This window comes from Vespa crabro, chromosome 24 (genome assembly GCF_910589235.1).
Source record: "Vespa crabro chromosome 24, iyVesCrab1.2, whole genome shotgun sequence".
Taxonomy (NCBI): Eukaryota; Metazoa; Arthropoda; class Insecta; order Hymenoptera; family Vespidae; genus Vespa; species Vespa crabro.
In genome coordinates, this window is record NC_060978.1 from 1,677,112 (window position 1) to 1,701,528 (window position 24,417).

The 24,417-nt window shown below is 25.0% G+C and overlaps 2 protein-coding genes across 9 annotated transcripts; one reads left to right on the plus strand and one right to left on the minus strand.

Annotated features, from left to right (window-relative positions):
- The first annotated feature begins 572 nt into the window (after positions 1-572).
- LOC124432149 (cleft lip and palate transmembrane protein 1 homolog) lies at positions 573-3,821 on the plus strand. Its single transcript, XM_046980776.1, has 6 exons — positions 573-1,013; positions 1,336-1,920; positions 2,008-2,125; positions 2,212-2,415; positions 2,495-2,632; positions 2,699-3,821. Exons 1-6 carry the CDS (start codon positions 894-896, stop codon positions 3,457-3,459), a joined length of 1,926 nt encoding a protein of 641 aa, XP_046836732.1. The 5' UTR covers positions 573-893; the 3' UTR covers positions 3,460-3,821.
- Positions 3,822-6,759: 2,938 nt separating this feature from the next.
- Positions 6,760-22,129, minus strand: LOC124432148 (multidrug resistance-associated protein 1). Of its 8 annotated transcripts, none has more exons than XM_046980768.1 (24): positions 21,729-22,129; positions 21,343-21,450; positions 20,446-20,745; positions 20,118-20,255; positions 19,919-20,029; positions 19,623-19,822; positions 19,436-19,456; positions 19,182-19,367; positions 18,464-19,097; positions 18,195-18,341; positions 18,014-18,098; positions 17,743-17,942; positions 17,161-17,662; positions 17,073-17,081; positions 16,432-16,609; positions 16,246-16,372; positions 15,927-16,152; positions 10,852-11,072; positions 9,711-9,891; positions 9,490-9,598; positions 9,265-9,391; positions 8,594-9,116; positions 8,237-8,483; positions 6,760-8,165 (listed from the first exon to the last, which is right to left on the minus strand). In XM_046980768.1, the coding sequence occupies exons 2-24, from the start codon at positions 21,385-21,387 to the stop codon at positions 8,051-8,053; spliced, it is 4,632 nt and encodes a 1,543-aa protein (XP_046836724.1). In that variant the 5' UTR covers positions 21,388-21,450; positions 21,729-22,129; the 3' UTR covers positions 6,760-8,050. The 8 variants fall into 8 exon arrangements, with proteins under 8 accessions (XP_046836724.1, XP_046836723.1, XP_046836725.1 ...); XM_046980767.1 differs by lacking the exon at positions 10,852-11,072 and adding an exon at positions 13,694-13,914; XM_046980769.1 differs by lacking the exon at positions 10,852-11,072 and adding an exon at positions 14,466-14,686.
- Between the last annotated feature and the right edge of the window lie 2,288 nt (positions 22,130-24,417).

Here is a 24,417-nt window from a genome sequence, read left to right on the forward strand (position 1 = left end):
AAAATACAAAATATAAAAAATATAATCTATATGTTTTTAATTGGAAAAATTGATTTAAATGTTTAATCAGAAATATTAAAAAATTATAGAGAAAGGAATTAAATAATTATATGAGCATATGTACATGTAAATGAATTTTTGTAAAATATAAATAAAATAAGATACTAAATATTAAAAGATGCCAACATTTATACATTGTGATAGTTGGTAACAAAAATATGAAATAAAAACCAAAAATTATACCTATATAGGTACAAACATTATATAATGCCGTCACTAAATAACCAACAATATGTCGTAATATAAATGGAAAAAAGAAAAAAAAAAAAAAAAAATAAAATAAATAAATAAATAAGTGTACAATGTTTTTTATATATTCGTATTTATACAAATGTATTTAAAAAAAAAAAAATAAAAAATTATATACATATATATATATATGTATACGCGATAAACAAACCAAATATTGGTTTTGCAATAGCATAAAGTTCTGTTAGTAATAATACTTTATACAGTTCAGGTCTAACAACATTAGATTGTTAAATAGAGACAAATAATTTAAAGCAAATATTAGTGATAAATAAATAATTTTATGATGAAGGTTTGCTAACATGTATTAAAGCATTATTTAGTATTTAGTATTTTGTTATGCTTCCGTGATCATATATTCGATATAAAATTAATGTTACGTTAAAATAATATACTTATCTTGTCTGTGTGACACATTGACGACATTTTTGACTCAGCATATTTTATACAAATATGTGTATGCGTGTATATGTGTATTTGTGTGCTAAGTTTAGTACGGAAAACTAATACCAGATAGCAGTAGTATACAAATCATAGATTTATGCAGAAGGAAGATTCTAATCTTCATTAAGACTTTATCTGCGATGGTGGGTAATATCGATGACGATTGTGATCAGCTAGAAGTAGATGTTAAAAAAAAGATGGATAATGATCAGCAAAATGGTGATGTAGTTTCAACCGAATCAAATAATGAAGAAAGAGATGTATGTTAAAAATTTATCAAATATATATTATTATTACATTCAAATAATATTAAAGTCATTGTCATTTGACGACGTCATATTATGGATATTTATCAAAAAATTGTATTTAGAATGAGAATATCTATTGTCTGTAAAATGTATAATATATTAATCAGAATTAAAAGAACTATTATTTATTATATATGAAAATAATATGCTTTAAATTTATTATATGATTGTAATTATAGAAAAATCTTATTCTTTTCTTTCTTCTTATATACATATATATTTTTATTACAGATAATAGAAAAGATAATAATTCTGAATTTTATATTTTTCACAGATCAATGCGGAGGTAGAAGAAGAAAGAAAGAAATATCAACCTACCCGTTTAGAATCCTTTTTTGCAATATTAAAATCTTTAATCATTAGAGCACTGATTGTTTATTTCATCAGTTTTCTATTAAAGCGTAATCAACCAGACAATAATTCTGCATCACTTAATAATGGCAATAATGTTCCAAAATTACAAGCCGTAAATATATTTGAGAATGGAACATCATTTGATCTACATATTTATTTGTCCGAAGCTGAAGATTTTAAATTTGATGATCCAAAAGCATTAATATGGCTAGAACAAGGATTGATTTATGGAGATTGGTATAGTGGACAAAATAATGATGGTTCTAGAAATCTGCATTATACTTTTACTCCATCAGATAAACTACAAAATAATGGTTCTATTTATCTTCATGTATATATCACTAAAACTGGTAAATCTCCAAATCCTAAAGCCGGCAAAAATGTTTATGCCGGTGATCATATGTCGTATAGAAAAAAGATGTTAAATAAATTTAAAAAAATTAAATATCAAAAAAGACATAATTTATTAACTGGCGAAACAACAGCAACTAAAGAAGAAATACAAGTAAGTAAATAGATTTCTTCCAATGTTTAATGAGTATTATGAACATAGAAAAGATAAAATTTTTAATATAAATTTTTATCTTGATAGAAAGCAGAGATAATGGATCAAGAATATGTCTCACATTGGCATCCAAATTTAACTGTTAATTTAGTGACTGACCAAACAAATTGGATGTATGGACAAGTACCACAACCTTTAGATGAATGTGAGTAATATTTATAAATTATGATATAATAGAAAAACAAACAATTATGAATATCACTAAAATTAATTTGTGAATAATATATGTAGATATAAATTTCCTGCCTGGAAAATCATATTATACACCAGTTATATATATGAATGATTTTTGGAATATGCAACGTGATTATCAACCATTAAACAATAGTGTAAAAGAATTAGAGCTTAGATTGCTATATCAACCTCTTTCATTATTCAAATGGCAAATCTATGCAGCTCAATCTATAAGGAACAAATGGTCTTCTTCAGTTTTAGGTATGCAATAATATAAGCATTGTGAAAATTTTTAATTAAATCTGAAAAAATACTCTGAATTACTTTTTTATTTTTTTAGGAGATACGTCTGACGAAGATGATACGGATCAGGACACTTTGAAAGAAACATTATTAGAAACAAATCCTTATTTGTTGGGATTGACTATAATTGTATCAATTTTACATAGTGTATTTGAATTTTTAGCATTTAAAAATGGTGAGTTAATATCAATCTACATATTTTATACTTATGATTTATTAATTCTAATTTATCTATTTCTAGATATTCAATTTTGGAATAATCGTAAATCTTTGGAAGGATTATCAGTACGATCTGTCTTTTTCAATGTTTTTCAATCACTTGTTATTCTACTTTATGTGTTAGATAATGAAACAAATACAGTAGTTCGTATTAGTTGTGCTATAGGTTTGTGTATTGAAATATGGAAAATTAACAAAGTCATAGATATTACTGTTGATAGAGAATCAAGAATATTTAATGTCTTTCCGAAAATATCCTTCCATGATAAAGGTTCATATGTGGAATCTTCCACGAAAGAGTACGATAGGCATGCATTTAAATATCTGTCATGGGCTCTTTTTCCACTCATAGGAGGTTATGCAATTTATTCTTTAATGTATCTAGAACATAAGGGATGGTATTCTTGGATACTGAATATGTTATATGGATTTTTATTAACTTTTGGCTTTATCATGATGACACCACAATTATTTATAAATTATAAACTTAAAAGTGTGGCCCATCTTCCTTGGCGTATGATGTCATATAAATTCCTTAATACTTTCATTGATGATATCTTTGCATTTGTAATAAAAATGCCAACACTTTATAGAATTGGTTGCTTCCGGGATGATATAGTTTTCTTTATATTTTTATATCAGAGATGGATATATAAGACTGATCATTCAAGAGTAAATGAATTTGGTTTTTCAGGTGAAATGGAAGCTCAATTAGTTAATGATAAAAAACAACGATCTATCAAAGATCGTTCAAAAGATGAATTAAGTAAAAAAGATAAATAATGCTTGATTTAGAGTTAGTATAAAATATGTTATCTTATAAGTTAACACTCAATTAAAAAAATTTACTAGTACTAATGTACATAAACACATACGTAAATGTATCTACCTGAGTTATATACATTTTTGTGTGTATGCAATATATTCAATTAGTTTCAATCTTTAGATGATTACAGGAGCCTCGCAAATTTTAAAAATTGTTATTTAATGTTATTTGGTATATGTATTGAAGAAGTAATGGTAATATTTTCATACATTTGTAAAAACCTTTTTTTCCCCCAGAACTAATTGACATTTTTTTTTTATTTGTACTGTGGAGCTATGCGTAATACATTGCAATAAAATTGAAATTTGTATATTGGTAATTTATTTTGTATGACTATTTCTATAAGAAATACTTTATATATGACATTACTTTTATGATCCTAACACTTCTTATAACTTCATAAGATATAAATCCATTTTTATTGTTTCCTTTTTTTTTTTTTTTCAAATATATCTACTAGTATATTATAATTTATATAGTTTTTATGTAGATGTAAGAAGTGTAGGTAATATAATGAATATATTTTGTAATAATGTTACAAAATATTCTGATTAAATTATTTTCTAAGATTATTCAAAAAAAAAAAAAAAAAAGAAAGAAAAAAAAGAAAGAAAAAAAAAGAAAAAAACAATTTGATGTTATATTTATTATTTTGCAAGTCATATCTCCACAAGAAACATATAAGAAACACATACAAGAAACATATGTGTACATATACATACACATAAATAAACCTATAAATATAACTTCTTCATATTCAAAAAATATGTATTTTTAAAAAAGAATGTTTACCTTCATTTTTTTTTTTTTTTCATTTATATACGATTATATTGTAATATATTCGTGCAAAAAATATTCAGTATTTGATAAACAATTGCGCCGTGTCCATTATGCAAATTTGTTAAATTGTTAGCAGTCTTAGATTTAATTATAATTATTGTCTTTAATAAATCAAAATCATGATGTACTTTCTGCTTTTGTGGCTCCTTTATAGACAATTGAAAGAAGTATTTATTGTAATTATTAAATTTATTAATCCTTTATTTCTTATAAGTTTTAGAAGTATTAAAAGTATTAATAGTTTTCTTATAAACCAAATACTATGCGGTTTATTATATTTTTTTACTATTGTAAGATGCAAAGATTAATGAAGTATCAATTTACAATGTGGAATAGATAAGCAAAATAAAGTATTTTTTGTATTCACTATGATTATGTGATTATAAGTAAATTCAAGGAACTAAATATATATATATATATATATATATACATACATACATACATACATACATACATACATATATATATATTTCAATTTACATCGAACGTGAAAATAGTGTAATAGATAGTTATTTAATAGATGAAAAAATTGAAATGAGAAATTAGACGATATATATAATGAACTATAACTGTTTCATAAAATATAGAATTTTGAAATTACACATCACGCGATCGTATATATATTTTCGTGCAATGCACTAGTCATGCGTTTTTTTTTATGTATGTGTGTTTTTATGATACGTAGCACACACACATACAACACACATTTTACTTATAGTAACATATATATTAGTGTACAAGATTAATCGCACTTAAGATTAAATTGAATGTAATTGCATTTAATTGCACATTTAATCTAATCGTATCCTTGAAGGTAAGTGTAAAAAAAAAATAGCAAGAAATGTTTGAATTAGTGTTAACAATTGTTTTATAATTTATGTTAAAAATGCTGACATTTACTCTCATATATTGTTTTTACATTATAAGTAAGTATGCATTATTACATAATTATTAGCTTAATTAATGAACAAAACATAGACAAAAATAATATGTTCATTCGAACGAATTACACGTTCGTAGATGATTAATAAGTTGATAATTAATGCGATATTTATTACGAGAAAGCACTTTTTCCTTCTTCACATTATTATATATAGAATTATAGATAGTATATAAGTGCTTATTATTATAAAAAGTAATACACAAATTGTGTGTGTATGTGTGTGTGTGTGTGTGTTTTATCTTTCCTGTAACAATACATTCTAAATAAAGTACTTTCATCCTGAGTTTTATATACATATTTATCGAATTATTAAGGTAGACTAGGCCTGCTATTTCAAAACTGCATAATCAATGCATTATTTCTCATAAAGTATAAGTTAAATTGATATTCTTATTTCCTTGTTACAACTATTCGAATATGTAACTTCCTATTACATTATTATCATCATCATCATCATTATTGTTATTATTATCATCATGATAATTATCAATATCGTTAAACAAATTGATCCATTTATGAAGATTTTTTTTTTCTGCTTGCACAAGGTATATGTAATGTAAAGTTCACGGTACATATAACTCATAATATAGAAATTGAAAATAAATATTCTGAAAATGATTTTATCTATTCACATAACAGAGGTTTCAATAAAATATAATGCAACATCACAGTCTGTGCTTCGAGTTCGAGCATAGATTTATCATTGTGGCAAGTTATGTTCATTTCTTGAATAAACCATAAATAAAGTTAATCACTACGGTCTTTACCCGTTTTGTTCGGTAACAAATTCAGATGTGATTTTTTTTTTTTTTTATGTTACATCTAATTCCTTATAATTATAATCTTATTTTAAATCATGAGGAAGATAACTATAATCACGTTTATACATTACTTTAAGGCAGAATTTATTATACGTAGAACTATACTTTGCAATAAATTGACTTTTTTTTTATGTTAATGTTATGTAAAAAGGAATTGTTGTGTAATAAAAAATATTACCACGTTACATTACATGTGTGTATATGTATGTATGTATGTATGTATATATATATATATATATATATAATATTTATATATATATATACACATGTATACATAAAATGTATAATAAACTTGTTAATACGAAAGTTTGCACAAAAGAATAATATATAATTACAATTACAATGTTTATGGAAGTAGGGGATATAATAAAATTATAATAAATATTTCTTTAATAATATTCATTCAATAAATATTGATTTAATTGATTTAATAAATTCATTAAATTTGTTAACAATAATTGCATTAAAAATTTGTATCAAACATAGAAAGAACTATTTTATATTTATTGAAATAATGTTAAAAATTAATTCGATTCTAATCCCTCTAATTCACTTATAATTTAAAGAATGTTATTTGAGGTATTTTAAATGCATTGTAATGTTTGTTATATCTAATCTCGTACATAAATGCTATATAGTAAATAATACGTAAATTATTCTGCAATAAAGAAATGTATAAATTTAATCTACAAAATTTAGCGCACATACAGGGTTTTTTTTTCAATAATTTCACAGGCTTACAAGAAAATAAACATTTTGTTTTGCATTGTTGTAGTTTTATATCCTTCCAATGCCACCTCTTTAAACTTGAACTGCACATATAACAAAGTATTTTAGTTTATTCATTTATTGCTAATATTTGAATAGTTTTGATAGAATGTGGCACTGGATGGATTTAATAGTAAATATATGCAAAGCATTCATCATTTATCAATCACACAAAATATAGTATAAAAGAAAATAGTTAATCAATTTATAAGTGCAAATATGAACTATCACTGTTTGCATAGACAAAATTCGTTAGTAAATTAAAGTTTATTTGCCACAAAAGTATAGTTATAAGAGAATTATATTGGTATCGATTCTAATATCATATATATATATATATATATATATATATATATATATATATATATATATATATATATATATATTCTTTTTTTTTTTCTTTTCTTTTATATTAGTAATAATAACAAATTAAACTTCTTACGATCACATGAAACTAAGCATGCTATATGTTGCTTGTTGATAAATTACAATTGTTATAAATGTAAAATCTGTTAGATACTGTATAAAATTTTATCAATTTACAAGAATAATAAATTAGAAATGAAATTTTTGCTATCGAAATATTATTCTTTTTCTTTTTATAACTTTTTTTTTTCTTTTTTTTTTTTTTTTATATAAGTAATTTGACAGATGAACTTTAATTTACACAACAGAATTTTATATTATTTATGTATGTTGGCGGAATTAATTCTGCTTCAAATTCAATGTTGAAATCTTTCTTAGAAATTAGCTGCAAAAAAAAAATTGGTAAACACATAAATAATAAATAATATTAATTCTAGAAATAATTATCTTTTGTGCTAAAATAGGAAAAATGTTGTAGCAATAATTGTTTCTATAAGTAGATTTTTTTCCATTAAGTGCATTATGCACTACTAAAAATGGCAGTAATTTTAAATAACAAACATGTATCTAAACTATTTAAAAAATTAAGCTGTGCTTGACATTGATTAAGTATGATGTTAAATTTCTCTTAAAAAATATTTTGAACGTATCTATATATAGATAATAGTATAGTGTAAATTATAATGATTATAATTTGTTCACAGCTTTTTATCAATGCTTTTTCTTTCTTTGATTGGAGGATTTATTTAATAAAACCTCTGTTTTATTTGTTTGATAGTCTATCAAAGTATTGTGATGTATATGTAATTATTAAGCTACCAGCCCTGCATCTTTTGCCATACTATAAAATGCACTGGATGAATTTCGAAGTAGCACCTCGGGAGAATCATATTCAATAATGAGTCCTTTATCTAGTAGAATAACTCTGTAAAATATATCATTTATAAATTATTCATATACAAAATAATATATAACAAATAAGAACATAATACATACTTATCAGAGTCAAGAATTGTATTAAGCCTATGTGCTATTGTTAAAACTGTGCAATCCTTAAAATCTTCCCTAATTGTTCTTTGAATTAAATCATCAGTTTCTAAATCAACTGCAGCTGTTGCTTCATCTAATACGAGAACTTTGGTTTTACGAAGAAGGGCTCGTGCTAAACATATCAATTGTCGTTGGCCCACACTGAGATTATCACCTCCTTCAGATACTTCATGAAGCAAACCATTGAATAAATCTAAAATGAAATATTAAAAAAAAAAAAAAAAAAAAAAAAAAAATGTTACACGGTTATGTATTAAATTTTTTCTATATGCAAAAATTTATAAAAATTTATTTTGTTAGTACTTTGAACAAAAGATTTAAGATGAGCGCGCTCCAATGCTCTCCATACTTCATCATCTGTATGTTGATCGAAAGGATCTAAATTCATTCTTAAAGTTCCCGAAAATAATACTGGATCTTGTGGTATTATTGTTAATTTAGTTCTAAGATCATGAAGACCTAAAGTAGCAATATCAATACCATCAATAATGATTTTGCCACTTGCTGCTTCAAGTATTCTAAATAAAGATAATGTTAAGGAAGATTTGCCAGCACCAGTTCTACCAACAATGCCGACTTTTTCTCCTCCCTTAACAGAAAATGTTAAACCATGGAGAATAAGATCTAATCCTTCTCTATAACGGACTTTGTAATCCTTAAATTCAACATAACCTTCTGCAGGCCATTCTTTTGGAGGAACATTCTCAGGATTTACCCAAGGTGCTTCTTGAGGAGTTTCGCCATATTCTTTTATTCTCTCTACTGCTACAATATTTGTTTCTACATCAGAAGTCATACGTACAAGCCAATTTAAAGTTTGTGTAATCTGAAAAGATATATATATATAATTTGATTTTATCATATTATTTTTATAACATAACTTAATACGTGATAATTGTAAAAAACAAAAAAAAAAAAAAAAAAAAAAAAAAAAAAAAAACGCGACAATATTTTTGATATAAAAATAATTTTACCTGTAAAGCATAACTGACAGATAATCCAACGATACCGGCACTAATAGTATTTCTTCCTAATACAACAAATAATGCAGCAAAGAATATAATTAAATTTCCAACCATCTCCAACCGTATTGCAAGCCATCTATAATATTTGTATTATATATTGAATATATTATTACAATTATGTTATTTTTAATTAAAAACTTAGTACACATTAAATATATATATATATATATATACCTATTTGCAATTATACCAGGATAATAACAAACTTGATTAAAATCTACTTTGCTTTCTGATTCATGTATAAATCTATCCTGGACACCAAATGCTCTAATTGTTTGAGCTCCTGAAAATTTAAGTATATGTCTATATGTATTAATTTTCATTTTCATTATCATTATTTTCTTTTTTTTTTTTTTTTATAAAGAATATATATGTAGTAGAAAACATCTGCATACCAGTTACAGATTCACTAAAATGTGAATATATAGGAGATCTTGATATAGATTCCAAACGTTTCAATTGTCGCGAAGTAGCGACATAGAAGCGCTGTATGAAGTAATAAATTAGTCCTATTGGTATGATCACAGAAACAAATTCTGGAGTACTGAAGCTGATAACGAACAGAGTTGCTATTACCTGTAATAGGAATATATATTTTAAAATAATTAAATTAAATTTATATATTTTGTTTCTATAAAAATAAAAATAAAATATTTATTATTATGTGAGATATAATCAGCTATTGATCATAAAATATTATATATAAAAGCAACAAATTTAAATTATAATATATTATGTATATTATGGGGATAATTTATGATATTCGAAGCAAAAAAAAAATAATTTCACATAAGAAAGATAGAAATATCACACATGCACAATCTGATAAAATAAAACACCCATGTCTTTCGAGACACCCATAACATGGCAGAACACGATTGATAAATATATGCCATAGGTCCACCAATATGTACCTTAAACACAATTATTATTCTTTTTACACGCACTCACATACATACATAAATATATATGTGTTATTACACATATAACATATATACATATACATATACATAAACATATACATATATATATATGTATACAAATTCAAAATTGTGCCCTGTCATTCATCGTACATCACAGGAACACATCTAGCATGTTTAATTTTTTATAATACATAGAATTCACACAATAAGCATTTATAAAACGGACACAATTATACTTGTTTAATTTTTATAAAGAATAAATATGCATATAAAACTACTGCATAAATAAATATCCATATAAAACTACGATTCATAAAATGCAAAATACAATTAATAACTTAATAGTATATAAATTTCATTATTCACATTTTTATATTATCGAAAGTAATTATAATAATTGTATAAAATATATATCTTGTTAGAATCCAAATACCTGTATATATGTACTAGTGCTTTCAAATAAAAATATAATAAATAATATACAAATATTGAATTTCTATTTAAAGATAGTGAAGTAAACTCTGTGAGTCCCTGTTCAAGAAAATCTATATAAAAATAATATGAAACATTCAAGAAGTTAATTTTTTGGATTCAGATCTCTTCCAAAAATTACCTCGAAAAGACAATAGATGCTATCAGAAATTTGTGGGGGAAGAGATGTATCCAGTACGTCGACATCTTTAGCAAACCTGGAGATAATACGACCAGTAGGTGTTGTATCAAAGAAGGTCAATGGAGCACGCATCACAGCACGCAGCATCATTATGTGCATCTGGCGAGCAGCCAGCCAGCAACCCAGCTGAGGTGCCAAATCGCAGAAAAAACTCGCCATCGCTACAACATCAGACATTGATAGCTTTCATTGTAACCATATTGTAGATGGTCAACGATTTTAAGGATCCAATGCTATATTACATAAACATAAGATTTTTAAAAAATCACAGGTTTATATTATTTTCAATGAATAGAATTTTATCAATTGTAATCATTGGATAATATTAATAAATTTTTATAACAATATCTTGGAACACAATATTTTTGAAAATTTTATAAGCCACATTATAAATAATGAATATGCAAACAATGATTTGACATAAAATAAATATTCTTTTCTTTATAACTTCTCAAACTGATATTTGATTTATTTAATTCTTGTTCGTCTCATGTTATGCGAGGGGGTGAAGTTTGCTGTGACATGCAAAGTATAATGAAAATATTTTTCAAGAACAGATTAACATATGCACAGATAATTCCAATTTTATGAATTTATATTTTATGAACGACAGCATTACATTTTTTTTTTTTTAAATAATATAATATTTAAAAAATCTTTCCTTTTTTTTTTTTAATTTAACATTATTAAAATTTTCAAAAAGAAAAATGAATTGTTAAGAATAAAGAATATTTTCATTACATTGTCTTTATGGGAAATATAACTTTTCACAATATGAAAGAGAGATTGGAACAAATCAATTCATAAAAATGGGAACTACCTTTACTGAATTTGAAAAAAAAAAAAAAAAAAAAAAAAAAAAAAAAAAAAAAAAAAAAAACAAACAAACAAACAAACAAACAAAAACATTTCTAAAAGACAGTAAAAACAGTGCAAGCAAATATACAGTATTAAAAATATAACAAGCACAAGCATTACTACCTTTAAATAAATACATTACATGTATAATTGTGTCCATTACCTTAATTGCTAAAAAAATTACACATTTAAAATACAATAAATTATTTTTTTTTTTTTAAATATATTGGCACATACAGTCAGTTCAAGATGTGTCCCATGATATATTTACAAATGAAATATGAATATGAATTTGATTTTAATTAGACAGTTTTATAATATTTGAATATTTTATGATATTACATGCATTTTATATATATATAATCATAATCATATATGATATCTTATATTTTATATGTACGTACAGTAATAGTATTAAATAATTATTTCATTTAAGTAATATTCATAACAAAATATATTTTCAATCATTAATACCAAATAAATATGAAATTGTTATGTATATTATTATAATGAATCTATAAATATTACATCCCCCCCCCAAAAAAAATATATATATATATGAATGTGAGAAGTATTCATTTAATTGATTTGTCCTAATGTAGAATCTAATAAAAAAGCCATTATTCCTTCAATGAAACTGACATCTTTAGTATATTAAAAATAATATCAAATTATCAACAAGTTCCATACTGTTTTTCCATAAATAGTTATAAAATATATTTATAAATAAATATTACTAATTTTATAAAACGATAATTCGGAAGTATTGAAAATATTCGTAAATAGACATACATACGACATATACGCGCGCGTTAATTAAATAGTAAATTATATTACTATAATTTGAAAATGTACTATATATGGACTTTATATATATATATATATTTAGTAATTTTTTATATGATAATATAGAAGTAACTTTTTATGCGCCCTTATACATATTAACATATAAAGCATTACGTTTCGAAATTATTTGGAATAATTGAATGTATTTTTGCAAAAAACTTTGCTAAACATGTATTTCAACTGTACAGGACAACTAATAAATTTTATCTAACATGTACCCTATAAATATATATTTTTTAAATATATAATTAACAAGTAGTTAACTCGTACATTTATGATATACTTATGTGGTATACAAAATATATATATATATATATGTATTATTATATAATTTTTGATATTATCTATTTTATAATATCAAAAATAATCAAGTTATTTTTATTCAAATAAATAAGAATTTAATTTTGTTTTTTTTTAGATATGAACAAATAGTATTATTAAATGACTATGTATTATGAACAAATATAGTTTTATTATAATCTAGTTATACTGAATATTATGCAATCTATATAAATATTATTTGTTTCTTTAATATAAAAAGAAAAACTCATAGAACCAAACATCAATAATCAACATGCAATATGATATAAATTCATTGGCCTAATTTTAAAATATATTTTAGAATTATTTTTCTGTAATTTAAAGCTGATGATGATGTTTGTAATAATTAATTTGAACAATTGAACTCAGAAGTTGTCACTGAGTGATTTTAATAAAATTAAATACACGAAGTGTAATAAAAGATATTTAAAACATTAGAAATAATCGATTTCCATACAAGCAATTTAAAGTAAAATAATAGCAATAAGAATACCAGTACACTTTATAGACATTATACTTAAGCTGAAGTCAAATTTCAAGAATTGATTTTGAAATTAAATATTTGTAAACTTTGATAAAAAATGATAAGTCATGGAAAACATGTACCTCAATTAGCACATTAAGATCAACAATTCAAGCAATTGCTTATAACAAGTCAACAACATAATATTGACTGATTAGAAATTTTCATTTGTAATAATTTTTTAAGAATCAATATTTGTTAAACGTTGTAATTTCAACGTGAAAAATATCATACCCGAAAGAGACAAGAGATCCAAGAATGCAGTATGGCTGGTAGAATATTGTCAACAACATCGGTGTCTTTACCGAGTCGACTAAGAATGCGACCAGTTGGCGTTTGATCAAAGAACGACATCGGGTTGTGAAGAACATGGCACATTGTTTTCTGGAAGAGACACGTGGAAGCGATTACCATCCCCTTTGCCGCGAAAAACGCCGTTCCAAGTACTGTCAGGCCTACAATGATTGGTGACAACTTTGGTAGACATTAAATTGACAATTATATTAACATTTACGTCATTTCATAATCAATTTGATGGCATAAAAAATGAACAACAGTTTTGATTATAGCGTATCACCTGCCCAGTATAATGTGTAAGTTTCTGATTGCAATCACACATGAATAGAGGTGCATTACAAATGAAAAGAAAACAAATTGTATTATGCAAAGTTATAGTAAAAGCAATAAATAAATTATATAGCGATTGAACAAAGCAGAAGAAACTAAATATTACTCTATCAAAAGTTAAAAGCTACATAATTTGTTACTACATATTCTTTTTACTATTAGTCCATTACATCTATAACAGAACAGCTATTAATGAAAAACCACAAAGAACTTAAGATGTCAGTTTTCCTACATTTTGCTTTCATAAATTAATTACATTTGTACCCATTGGTGGACCATTATTCTTAGTAGTGATATTTTAAGCAACATAGGTGTGTAATTTTTACAAAATAAAAAGAACTCTATCTATTCTGTGAGATTAATTTGAAATCTCACATACCGACGCTAGACAAAATAACCAGGCCCTAATATTTGGTGGCAGAACGTTGTCTATTACATCAACGTCCTTTCCAAAACGATTTAATATTCTGCCAGATGGAGTAGTATCAAAGAATCCGACAGGCGATCGCAGTGTGGCAAATAACAATTCTGAATGCAGCAATTTACTGCTCCTTAAACAGCCAATAACCAACGCCAGCTGTGCAAGCATCACAAAAGTCGCTGAAATTTAATTGTAACTTATTGCAACAAATGAATTGTAGTATGAAATAAATGCAATTATTATCGCGTATTAAAAGTTCTTAATATAATTTTTTTTTTTTATATAATATAATTATTTAAATAATTTCAATTACAAGTATACCAATTATGAAAGTATTATCGCAGAATGTAGAAATATCTGTACGATTTTTGTCATAAAATGAAAACAGAAGCCTTTATGTACACATTTAATTTTTCGAATATTAAAAGTTTAAGCACCATGTTTGTTAATAATTTGTAAAGTCCAACATAAGTCTGTGCAACAAATTGTTGATATTATTGATAATAATATTTCAGTTGCAAAATAATTCCAAAATTAACTACAAAAACATAGTTTCTAACTAAAAAGAACACAGAAATATAGATTTCCATAATTTGGTATATACATCCATCTTTACTTATGCAAGAATATTTTATATTTTTTTTAATATACAAATAGATGAAATTTGTTATTCAGCTACTTCATGCTCATATTTAATATTTAATATTAAGCTTCAAACATATATTCTATAAACATCTAAATTTTAATTTAAATTTCTCTATTCTATGTTATAAGAAATCGAAAATATTTTAAGTAAAAGATATAAAAGAAGATACATGCAAAAATAGATTTAGTTAATAGATATCAATAATAACATATTTGTGTTCAAACATATGCTACTAGAAAGCAGAAGTTTTATAATATAAGTATTATAAGAATGCTTTATTGACACAGCAAACCACACTCGCACTACCACTTAGAACTTAACATCTGATTAACATATATTTTCGAATAATGTGTGGCAATACGTTTTTAGAAATAATTTTGGAATAATTAAGAAATAAAACCCTCTGTTATAAAAAGAGAAATATAATTTAATATAGTAATGACAAAATAAATTTTTTCAGAATGCATAACTTTCGTATTAGGTTGATATGGACATAAATATCCCCATAAAAATATGTAAAGGTACATGCCCTTTTTGTACAATAACACAATTATAAAACAGCACGAGTCAAAGTTATGATTTGTTAGCGGCACAAATAAATAATCGGCTTCTGTATTTATATTAATAATATATACGATAACACAACATAAAAATGCTTACCTGAATAAAATATACTTCCATGAAAATACTCAAATCTTACAGGAAATAAACGAAATCTTATCTGTCAACTTTATAAAATAAAATATGGAGTTAATATAATTTTTGTAACATACCTTGTCCAAGACCAAGAGCTCCATATACTCCAAGATACATGTCTCGTTTTGCTTCATCATTTATGGATTTACCATCCGCAGAAGTCATATTATCATTTGACCATGCACTCAGCCAAATATTTGATCCAATACTGAATGATTGGAAAACAGCATTCATAACTATTGTAGATATAGATAGGAACCATCCAATAGATTTTAAATAGTGAGAATACACTTTCCATTTTACCTAATTTAGAAATGGATCTTCAATTTTCGAATATCAAAGTATTTTTATTTATAATATATATATATATATATATATAATGATTCATTCTCTTACACTGCCAGTTTCAGCCTTCTCTACTTCAATTAATTTTTCACCTATCTTTGGCTGTAATACACCTTTTTCCTTTATACTATTTCCAGTTAGATAGTTTCCAGACTGTTGACTTTCTGTAGAATATTGCCTATGCAGATGATAAAATATGTTTATATAAATATAACTTTTATTTAATATTTATCTTACCTTTTCAAAGAACCATTTAATGATCTTCTATCAGTTATAGAGCCTGATTCACTTTGACTTTCTGAAATTCTTGACCTAGCACGTGTTAATTTTTCTTGTAATTCTTGTGTACCCATTTTTGATTCCAATTGCTGCTTAATTTCATGTAAATCTGGATCCGAACCATCATCAGTGTGCACTGTTTCAAATTTGTCAGGTCGATTTTACAATAATTAATATATTTTAACATTGATTAATATTAAAACGATAAAGGCATAACCAGAAGAAGCTAATTTAGGGTCAATTTATACTATATTTTAGTATTAGGTTAATTAATATTGCTACATACTCAATAAAATATTATTTTTTTAATAAAGGATTTGAAACACTGCTAGGTATAAGTATTATTAATTAAAGTATTTGAAAAATTTTTCATGCATTTTTTTTTACGATGATGTTATAATAATACTATAATATATGCTGCAATCATGGATTTAATTTACACTCTTTAACAAATCAATTAGTGAATCTAAGCTACTACTCATGTGTAAAATACTTTTGCTTTTAATAAATAAATATTAAAGCCGAGTGCAACATAATATTTTAAGAATAGCATAAATAGAAATAGAAAAAAATTCGTAATTACTTTTTCACTAACTTACGATTTCCAACTAAGACCCATGGAAAAATATAATTTTATATTAATGACCTATTTAAGCCATTAAAAATTATACGGAAATTGATGCATACCTTCTTGTAAATGTTGCATTAGAAATTCAGCAAATGCACCCCTTTTGTCCATAAGCTGTTTGTAAGTTCCACTTTCTGTTATTTCACCATCTTTAAGAACAAAGATATTGTCAACCTCAGGTAGATAGACAATGTCATGTGTAATGTGTACCCTTGTCTTTTTCTTTAACAGACCACTAGGGCCTACCACATTTTCAAAAATATGTTTTCCCACATGAGCATCTACAGCACTTAAAGGATCATCCAAGAAATATATATCTGATTCATTATATACTGCTCTGGCTAAAGCAACTCTTTGTTTTTGACCTCCAGATAAGTTTATACCCTTTTCACCAATTTCTGTTTGATCTCCTGCAGGTAACATTTGAAGATCTGGACCTAACATACATGCATCTATAACTCGATTATATAAAGCTTTGTTTAAAGGTTTTCCGAACAAAACGTTATCTTGCAAAGTTGCATTTTGTATCCAGGCTTGTTGAGAAACATATGCAATAGAACCCTATCAATATACATAATAAGTAAAAAAAAAATTTGAAATATTAAAATTACATTATTTAACAAAGTAATTTAAATACTTACTTTTGTATTAACACGACCATTTAATTTTTCCATTTCCCCAAGAAAAGCTGATATTAAAGAACTCTTTCCAGATCCAACTGATCCAACTACTGCTACTAACTGGCCTTGTTCTATATTCATATTGATATTTTTTAAGATTGGTTTATCACTACTTTCCATATCCCAAGCAAAACTGCCATTCTCAATAATTAATGGATGTACTAAAAAGTAAAATCAAAATCATATTTCTCACATACGAAATAAATGATATAATATTTTACAATTGACCTACATTCAGATTGATCATGATGTACATTATTAGGATCAAGTTCCTCTGTGTTCATGAAATTGTTGATACGTTTAATGGAAACATAAGCCTAAAAAAACATAATATTAAAATTATAGTATTAATTAGTTATATTTAAAATAATAACTTTAATTTTTGTTATGTTGTAAATTCATTTTGGCATTACCTGAACTATATTACCTATCATCATTGGTAACATAGAAAGAGGAAATCGTAAAATATTGAATAAACTAAGTGAAACAAATGCAGTCTCACTATCCAAGACATTATTTTTGTCTATAAGTACATAAGTAGCGAAGGATACCAATGAAACCTGAAAATTTATTTTACATTAATGCCCTTTCATTTGAAGAAAAAAAAAAAAAAAAAAAAAAAAATTCAATAAAACTTAATAAGTTGTTTATTGTAGAATATAAAATATCATAATTAACATACCAAAAATGGCGCACAAGACCAAATAAAACTTGTTCCTGCGTTTAGATATGCTGCTTCTTTTAATACTTGTATTTCTTTCCTTCTAATGCGTAGTATTTGTTCTTCAAAAGATGGTTCCCAAGCATATAATTTTAATACTTTTATTCCATTAAGAACTTCATTCATTAATTTAACTCTCTCATCTTTGTCTTTCATTTGCCGAATTTGTAATGTTTTTACTTTATTTGCAATTAACGCATTTATAGGAATAAGAACAATCATAACAGCTAATCCAGCAAGTACAGCTGGACCTAATTTCTCCCATAAAAAGGTTAGTGCTAAAATAATTTGTAATGGCGCAGACCAAATCATATTTATGTATGCTGTCAAATCCATAAACCTTTGTGCATCAACGGACATTAAATTTACTATTTCACCTAGTGTTGATTCTTTTCTGGCAGAATTTGACATTCTCAATGCTTTTCTATAAATTGCTGTTATCAGTGCAGTTCGTATACGTAATCCAACTAAAAACATGCGATGAAAGTACTGTGATAATACTAGAGTTTGAAGTGTAGCTGTAATTAAGAGTAAAATTGCATAAAAATAGCCCTTCCACAATGGTTCGCCACCGCTTACAAATCTAATAAGTAATCTGTAAAAAAGAAAACAAAAATAAATATCATGTAGAAGCATTCATAAATAATTAATTAGAAGATTTTAATTATGTTGTACTTACTTTAATAATTGTGGGCTAATAAAAGTCATAATATCTTGTATAAGTTTAAGTACTGCACCAAATAAAAAAGTGGCACCAAAAGCTTTACAAAGTGCTGGTAAAATAGAAGAAACTTTTTTCTTACGATCATTATCAAAATCAACTTGACCAGATGATTTTCTAAATGATGCTTTTGCATTTTGTACACTAAAAAGAAAATCCTATTTCAAGTTCTTTTTAAAGACTATCAAAACATGTATTATTACAAAGCTTACCTAAAGTAAGACCAAAATAGCCTTGTTAGCCAAATAAATAAATAATTTATTATTGAATTACATGTGCTTACCTATATTTTATTGTATGTATCATCATTTAATATACACATGTATTACATACACAACTAAACATACCAAAATACGAAAAAAGAAAAAAAAATTTTTTTCAAAAAATAGTAAAACTTACTTATCTCCTTTTTTTGAAGTTTTACTCCAATGCCTATCAAATTTTGGAACAATTTCAGAAGCTGTATCTTCAGGATTCATAAACCATAAATCTGTAGATTCCAAAGGCTTTTTAAAACCTTTCCATGCCAGAGCATCAAACCACGCAAAAGAAAGTCTTGATGGAAAAGATGAATTTTGTTCTGGACACGGTCTTTCCATCTATTTATTAATAACATCCATATTTATATGCTTTTATCTTGAAAGTATTGTCATATTTTATTGTTTTATAAATTCTTTCAGAAATTCAAATCTTACCAATGGATATTCCGAATATTTAGGCTCTGCATCAACAATGAAATTTAATAGGAACATTGATATTACTAAACTGTAATAGATCATATATGATACAAACAGGTACGTTGGTTTCTAAAAACAATATTTTATTTTATCTATACTTTTATAAACTTATAAAAAAGAAAGAGAAAAAAAGAAAAAATAATGAAAGAAAACCTACTTCATTTGAATTTTGCCTTAATAAAGTTCTGAATTGCACAATTCCGCATAATACAAGCAAAAACCAAAACAAAAATAGTAGTCCTGATGTACGCATTCCATACTTTTTATTATAGAATAGTAAAATTCCTGCTAGGATCTGAAATAAAAATATAATTGAATTATTGAAAATATTATACTTGGAATTTCTGTTTGAGTATTACTCATCTTTAAACTTTTTTAAGATAATAAAATCAAAAAAAAAAAAAAAAAAAATGTAAAGAATAAAATATATAAAATAGAATATTTTTCAAATAGATATATAAAGGCATTTAAAATAATATACTTACAAAAGTAATGATCTTTACAAAGGGGGTATAGTAATCTACATTGTATACAGCCTCATAATAACTTTTGTATACAGCTCTTCCTAAATCAACAATGGTAAGTACAATTAATATTGTTGTAAGTACTTGCTTAGAAATATATAACCATGTGTATGGAATATTTTTTCTTCTACTATTCAACATATAATAAGCTTCCATAACAGAAAAAGACCAAAGAAACACACATGGTACCCATATTAATACAGTTTTTTGAAAGCATTCTGTCAGATCTGGATCATCTGTGTTCCATGATAAATCAGTATCCTAAAATAATAATTAACTTTAATTTGTAATTTTTTTGTTTAATATAACATAAAAAATATATATTCAAAATTCTTTTAATATAATAGTATTATCAGAATGAGTAAAAATTTCATTTAAATTTTACATTTAAAATTTGCAATTTATCTCAAAATAATTTAAGGATAAATTTAAATAGATTATACGATTTATAATTGCTTGGTAACAAAATCAAAGGGATAAAAAAATGACATTGAAAACAAAAATTATATAATCGTTCTATGATTAATCAAAAATTAGTTCTTACCATATAAGATCGTATTTAAAAACAAAGATAAAATGTAATGTATTTTATATCACTTTTTTACACATGCAATTTTAATCTTACACGCTCAAAATAAATGTTGAAAATGTTGATTATATTTATTATCTCATTTAATTAATATAAATATATAATTAAACCGCTCGTATTTGTCAGTCTATCGCGAAACAAAACTATTGTTTTAGAAGACAATGAATATACATATATATATATATATATACATATATATATATATATATATATATATATGTACATACATATATATAAATACAAATATATAGCTCGATAAAAAAGCTCACCCAAAATTTGGATCCGCAAAATTGATCCATAGTTTGATTTTCCATATCGATACATTTAATCTTTCACTGATCTTTCCTTGTATATGTGGTATGAGTATTTTCAAGGACCTAGTAAAAAGAATTTGTGGAATTATACATACACATGCTATTCGAGGCCAATACACCTCTTTTTCTTTCTTTTTTTTCTCTCTCTCTCTCTCTTTCTCATTCTCTCCCTCTTTCCCGCCACCGACACGACATCCCATTATCCCATTTTTTCCTCTTAGATAATATATAATTCACGTTGTTCGTAACACACTATTAAGGATAAAAAAAAAAAAAAAAAAAAAAAGAAAAAGGAAAGAAAGAGAAAAAAAAAGAACAAATATCACAGACACAACACTCACCTAATGCACGAGATGTAATTTATTATGCCCGTCTACGGCTATACTTAGTAAATCAAATCTTTCCTGGTTAATTGTCTGAATAAATCACAAAACTACGAATAACACTTGAAACAACATTACCCATTAACGGGCAAATAGAGACTGCAAGGGATTGCGTTCAGGCTAACTGAACTCTGCGTCGAACCGTTGACTGAAACTTTAAAATGGCCAACAGATGGCTCCATTAATAAACTCAGTCACTGCAGAGGAATTTAACCAATGAGATGGCTCAGATGATGTCATTTGAAAGCGACATTGATTGTAACGTTTGAATTGTGCAATTGTCATCTTAATATTTTTAAAGAATACGACATTCGATAAATCTACAATGCTTAACTTATTTGCTTTCCTTTTTTTCTCTCTCTCTCTCCCTCTCTCTTTTTTCTTTTTTGCACCTTTCGTACAAGTAATTTGTTTTAACAAGAAAAAAAAAAAAAAAAAAAAAAAAAAAAAGAAACAACAAAAAGTCAAAAACATAAAAAAAGAAAAGAAGAACGGAAAGGACGAACGAAAAGGAAAAAAGAAGAGATATAAGAAAAAGAACCGATAAAGAAATAAATCAAATATTGAGATATATTTCATAGTATTTGTGTTTAATGAAAAAGAATTCCCCGACAATAATAATTTGTTATAATAGCTTTTAGTTTCTTTCTTATTTGTTTTAATCACATAGGAGGTCTTTATATAATGACATCTTCCATAATACTATCTTGTGCAATAGTCGTCAGTTTGTCAGTCAACAATGTCTGTATGTTATCTGTTATCTATACATCACATAAAAAAGTGATGAATATATTCGTTTATTAATCTCACGTCCCTTTAGAATGTATGATATAGAAAAGATATACGTGAGAATTAAAATTTCATCATCATTCGTATAATTTTAAAGGCTATATAAAAATACACACATACACACACATACATACATACACACATACATACATACACACATACATATATACATACTTACATACACAAATGTATACCTACATAAAATAATATGTACATAATATAATGATACGTCATACTGAGCGCTGTTTGAGGTAACATATGAATGCGTTTTTCATTAATTTTATTAAATATGTAAATAAATTAAATAAATTTTATTTTATTTTATTTCTTATCAAAAGAAATGAAATAAAATGTTATTATATAAAATAACGTCAGTGTTTTATAAAAAGAAAATCTTTTAGAATAGAAATGACCCATACAAATATAGAAAGTAAAAAGTGAAAAGAACTAAATAGTATATAGCTTTTATAGATATATCGTTATCATAATGGATTACTTGGATTTAGAATCTGACCTTGAAAGTATCGCGAACAGGTTCTTTCGAATTACCACTGATTTCTGATATTGCACAATATTACACACATATATTCTATTCTATCAATCTCGTAAACAAACCTATGATTATTCAATAAATTATATTAATTGTTCTTTTAAATACAGATATTAATATACGGAAAATAATTAATTAAATTTTTCAAATTTCCTGGTATATAATTTATATATATAAATATCTTTGTCAAAACTTTTGTTATCATTAATAATTTTCATAATGATGACATAATAATTTTGGTAATATATCAAACGAGAAATTAATTATGAAATACTTATATTATATAATTACAAATCAATATTACTATCCTCTTTTCATATGAACTTTTTATAATATATTGCCGAAATTTATATTAATTTATTTAATACATGTACTTTAATATATATATATATATATCATGTTAGAGATTTGTTTGTTTTTTTTTAAAGTACTATAATTAGTTCTTTAAAAATGATTATTCCACTCACCAAAAAAAAAAAGAAAAAAAAAAAAAAGAAAAAAAGAAGAAAAAATATTCAACACCAAGAGATTGATATCAATGGCAACGATTGATGTCACTTTAAGATGGTAAGAGATATATATTCTTCACGAAGTTAACGGGTTGAATCCAGACAACAGTACAGTGTGAATGATTATGCAGTATTTTTTTCTTTTTCTATATACAGAATAAATATCTCGAATTGCAGACTGTTACGTTCTATCAAGAAATCATGAATAAGTAGGAATTAAATTTATTACCATACTGACAAAAAAGAATACACATCATATTTTTAAGTTTTGATAAGATATATAATTGTGATGTTATCTTTCTTTTTTGTTTTCTTTTTTTATCTCTTAAATGGCGATATTCGATTATTTTTTAATATATCATTGCGATAAAGAAAAAGTATATTCTAAAAATGTGACAAGCTTTATGCTCATGTAACAAATTAGTCAGACTGATTCTTGATCAGAATGAATCATAAGTAAAGTGAGAGATATCGATCGATCAACTTATCTATCATGACTTGCAATATCAATGCTCATGCAATATAATGTTCTGTAGCTCCTTTTAAATACCAAATTGAACGGTATTGCTTTAATTGGACAATATTGTATGATTCTGACACAATCATTTTAGACGCATGTCATATAATGATAAAGAGTTTAAAGTCTCTCCAAAATTTAAACGAAATTATTAAAAAAAATTTGTTATCGATGAAATTGCGCATATACTCTTTTAATTATATATATATATTTATTATATATATTTAATATATATATTATATATATATATATATATATATTTAATTTTATATATACATATAT